This window comes from Nicotiana sylvestris, chromosome 7 (genome assembly GCF_000393655.2).
Source record: "Nicotiana sylvestris chromosome 7, ASM39365v2, whole genome shotgun sequence".
NCBI lineage: Eukaryota > Viridiplantae > Streptophyta > Magnoliopsida > Solanales > Solanaceae > Nicotiana > Nicotiana sylvestris.
Genome location: NC_091063.1, coordinates 112,151,547 through 112,155,460, shown reverse-complemented (window position 1 = coordinate 112,155,460; position 3,914 = coordinate 112,151,547). Strand labels below are relative to the sequence as shown.

At 43.8% G+C, this 3,914-nt stretch overlaps 1 protein-coding gene across 1 annotated transcript; it reads right to left on the bottom strand.

Moving 5' to 3' along the window:
• Window positions 1-1,442: 1,442 nt before the first annotated feature.
• Window positions 1,443-1,994, bottom strand: LOC138873630 (uncharacterized). The gene has a single exon (XM_070152104.1). The coding sequence runs from the start codon at window positions 1,992-1,994 to the stop codon at window positions 1,443-1,445; it is 552 nt and encodes a 183-aa protein (XP_070008205.1).
• Between the last annotated feature and the right edge of the window lie 1,920 nt (window positions 1,995-3,914).

The window sequence follows — 3,914 nt, the reverse complement described above, 5'->3', positions numbered from 1 at the left end:
GGTTAAAGCATGAAGGGTGATGCCATACCGCACGATGTACAATGTTGTGCCATGATATGAGTGTTAATGCACGAAGGATCATTCCGTGCCATGATTATGTGAGGTAAAAGCACGAAGGGTGATACCGTGCCGATTATATTGATTTTTATGGTGAGGACGAGAGTAAAAGCACGAAGGGTGATGCCGTGCACTTGTCTTTGATTTCCTGATTCTTGCTAATAATTGAGTTATGGTGTTCTTTACGGTTATTTATTGGTTTTCTGTTGTTAGTTATTTCCCTCGCAACATGTTTTCCCCTCCTATCCTTACCAATACATATCTGCCTTTATTTTTCGTTGTATATGATTTAACTGCACAGGTTTATTTGGTAGTCTGGTCCTAGCCTCGTCACTACTTCGTCACGGTTAGGCTAGGCACTTACCAGCACATGGGGTCGGTTATACTGATAATACACTCTGCACTGTGTGTAGATCCCAGTGCTATAGCTTTTGGACTGCAGTAAGGTTGCTGCCTTCAGTCCATTCAGGCGACCCGAGGTAGTCCTGCAGGCATCCGCAGGCCTTGGCGTCTCCTTCTATCATTTCCTTTCTGTTTTTACTTATTTAGGGACAGATTCGTGTATTTCTATTCAAACTTTATTTGTAGTATTCATAGATGGTCTGTGACGTTGTGACACCAAATTCTGGGTAGAGTTGTACTTAGACTTTTGCAGTTTGTATTAATCTAAATTATTAAATTTTGTCTTCCGCACTATTTTTGTTATTATTATTTCCGCTGCTTTTGGTTATGTTGTTTTGGAATTGCTAAGGGATTAACAATGAAAATGGTTAAATAATTGGAATAATTGTCTAGCCTAACTTTTACCAGTAGGCACCATCACGACTCCCGAGGGTGGAAAATTCGGGTCGTGACAACCGAATCCAACCAAAATTCACACTTTGAAAACTTAGTATATAACTGACTATCCTTCGAGGTCTTAAGTACGATCCGCAAATGCCTCTCATGCTCCTCTTGACTGCGGTATTAGACCAAATTAATCATCAATGAAGACGATCAAAAAAGAATCCAAACAGGGATTGAATACTCGGTTTATTAAATCCATAAATGTTGTTGGGATATTTATCAAGCCAAAAGATCATACCAGGAACTCATAATGCCTATACCAAGTCCAAAAAGTTGTCTTGGGGTCATCCGATGCCCTAATCTTCAACTTATGGTAGCCAGATCTCAAATCAATCTTCAAAAACAATTTAACACCCTGAAGTTGATCAAATAAATCATTAATCCTTGACAAAGTATACTTGTTCTTGATGATGAATTTGTTCAACTGCCGAAAATTTATACACATCCTCATCGAACCATTCTTCTTCTTCACAAACAATATTGGTGCATTCCAGGATGAGACTAGGTCAAATGAATCCCTTATCAAGCAAATCTTGCAACTACTCTTTCACATATTTTAACTCAGCTGGGGCCATACGGTATGATGGAATAGAAATGGGCTGAGTGCCCAGAGATAAGTCAATACAGAAGTTGATATCTCTATTAGGTGGCATCCCCGACAAATCTACATGAAAAACCTCTAGAAACTCGCGCCCAACTGGTACTGAATCCATGGAAGGAACCCCCATACTAGGATCACAGATATAGGACAAATATGCTAGACATCCCATCTCGACCATATGTCGAGCCTTCACATAAGAAATAAACATGCTAGTAGAATGGCCAAGAGTCCCTCTACACTCTAATAGAGGCAACCCCGACATGGCTAATGTCACTGTCTTGGTGTGAAAGTCCAAAATAGCATGACAAGGTGACAACCAATCCATGCTCAAAATAACATCAAAGTCTACCATATCAAGAAGTAAAAGATCTACACTAGTCTCAAGGCTCCTGATAGAAACCACATAGGAGCGATTAACACGATCGACTACAATAGAATCTCCCACATGCGTGGACACATAGATAGGAGCACTTAAAGAATCACGAGGCATAACCAGATTGGAAGCAAAATAGGAGGACACATATGAATAAGTAGACCCCGAATCAAATAAGACTGAGGCATCTCTATGGCAAACAAGAACAATACTTATGATGATGGCGTCATGCAACTCTGCCTGAGGTCTAGCTGGAAATGCATAAAAATGGGGCTGGGCCCCACCACTCTGACCTCCGCCTCTCGGATGGTCTCTAGCTGGTGGGCCTCCACCTCTAATGGATGACCTCCACCTCTAATGGACTAACTTCGACCTCTAGAATATTGGCCCTCGCCTCTAGCTGCCTGAACCTTCCTCTAGCTAGCTGAGCGGGTATGGAGCAACTAGTGCCGAAACTATGGTACGAGAACCCTGTTGTGGCATGTTGACTCTGGAACTAGCCCTTACTGATGTGACTGTTGACTCTGGAACTGGACCTGTCGACCTGGATAAGCACCCTGATAACTCTGGATCAGAGGTGGACTAATAGGAGCTGAAGGCGCGCTGTAGGCTAACTGCTCAGGACGAGACCCATAAGAACCACGACTACCCGAAGCACTATGGGATGCCTGAAGCACTGACTGAATTAGCCTGGGAGGATAGCCTCTACCAAATGAACCTCTACATCTAAATGAGGCAACACTAAACCCACTGAAATGATGAGGCCTCTTCTTAGATACTGCCTCCCTATCATGACCATGAACCATGTCGATCTATCTAGCAATCTCTACGGCCCTCTGGAAAGATATACCGCCTTCGGTCTCCATGGCCATTTGTAGTCTGTTACTGAAAGTAAGTCCATCAATGAATCTCCTTACCCTCTCCCTCTCATTAGGGAGTAAGATAGCTAGATGGCGAGCTAGGTCCACAAATCGGGTCTTATACTAGCTAACGGTCAGGCTACCCTACTGAAGGCGCTCGAACTTCCTGTGGTACTCCTCTCTCAGAGTGAAAATAATAAACTTCTCCAGAAAAAGCTACGAGAATTGATCCTAAGTGAGGGGTGGCAAACTTTCTGGTCTACCCCGCTCATAATCCTACTACCACCTCTTGGTAGAACTGGTCATCTAAAACATTGCAAAGTCTACTCCATTAGACTCAACAATACCTATGTTGCGCAACATCTTGTACCAACGATCCAAATAATTTTGTGGGTCCTCAAAAGGTGCACAAATGAAATGAATATGGAAGAGATTTGTGAACTTATCTAACCTTATCTATCCCTTAAATTATTGTAGGCCTCTCCCTGGTCTGTGCAGCAACAATAGGCTAAACTACCCTAGCTGGCGGAACTGCTGGAGTATAATATATGGGAGTCATCTGCTCCGGAGGGTAGCAGGAGTCTGTGCTCCTCCCCCAGCCTGAGAGACAGTTGGTGCCATCGAAAATGCACCGATCTGGGCCACTCTCTCCATAAGATCCACCAAGCGAACTAGAGAATCCTGAAGTACGGGAGTGACTATGAATCACTCCAGGACCTGAGCCGGTCTGACTGGCGCAGTCTGAGCTGGGATCTCCTCCTCAAGATCAATCCGAGGCTCCATAGTAGGTGATATGTCACATGCTCTAGGCTGAGCTCTGCCTCTGCTTCGGCCCCTACCTTGGCCCCTACCCCTACCCCTGATAGTGGCAGCAACATGGGGCTTTGGCTTCTGATCTACTGTTGATGTTGTGCGTGTTCTCTCCATCTACGAGAGAAAAATAATGGAATGATTCAAACTTCACTTATAAATCGCACGGTAGAGAAAGAAAGAAGTGAAATTTTTCTAAAGCTCCATAGCCTATAGAAGATACATACAGACGTCTCTGTACCGATCCTCCAACCTCTACTAAGATTTCTCATGACTCATGAAACCTAAGCATCCTAGTGCTCTGATACCAACTTGTCATGACCCGGAATCCCACCCCTGGGACTATGATGGCTCCTAACATTTCACT

Excerpts from the sequence above, each read along its gene's own strand:
- LOC138873630 (XM_070152104.1), bottom strand. The coding sequence starts at position 1,994 with ATGCCTCGTGATTCTTTAAGTGCTCCTATCTATGTGTCCACGCATGTG.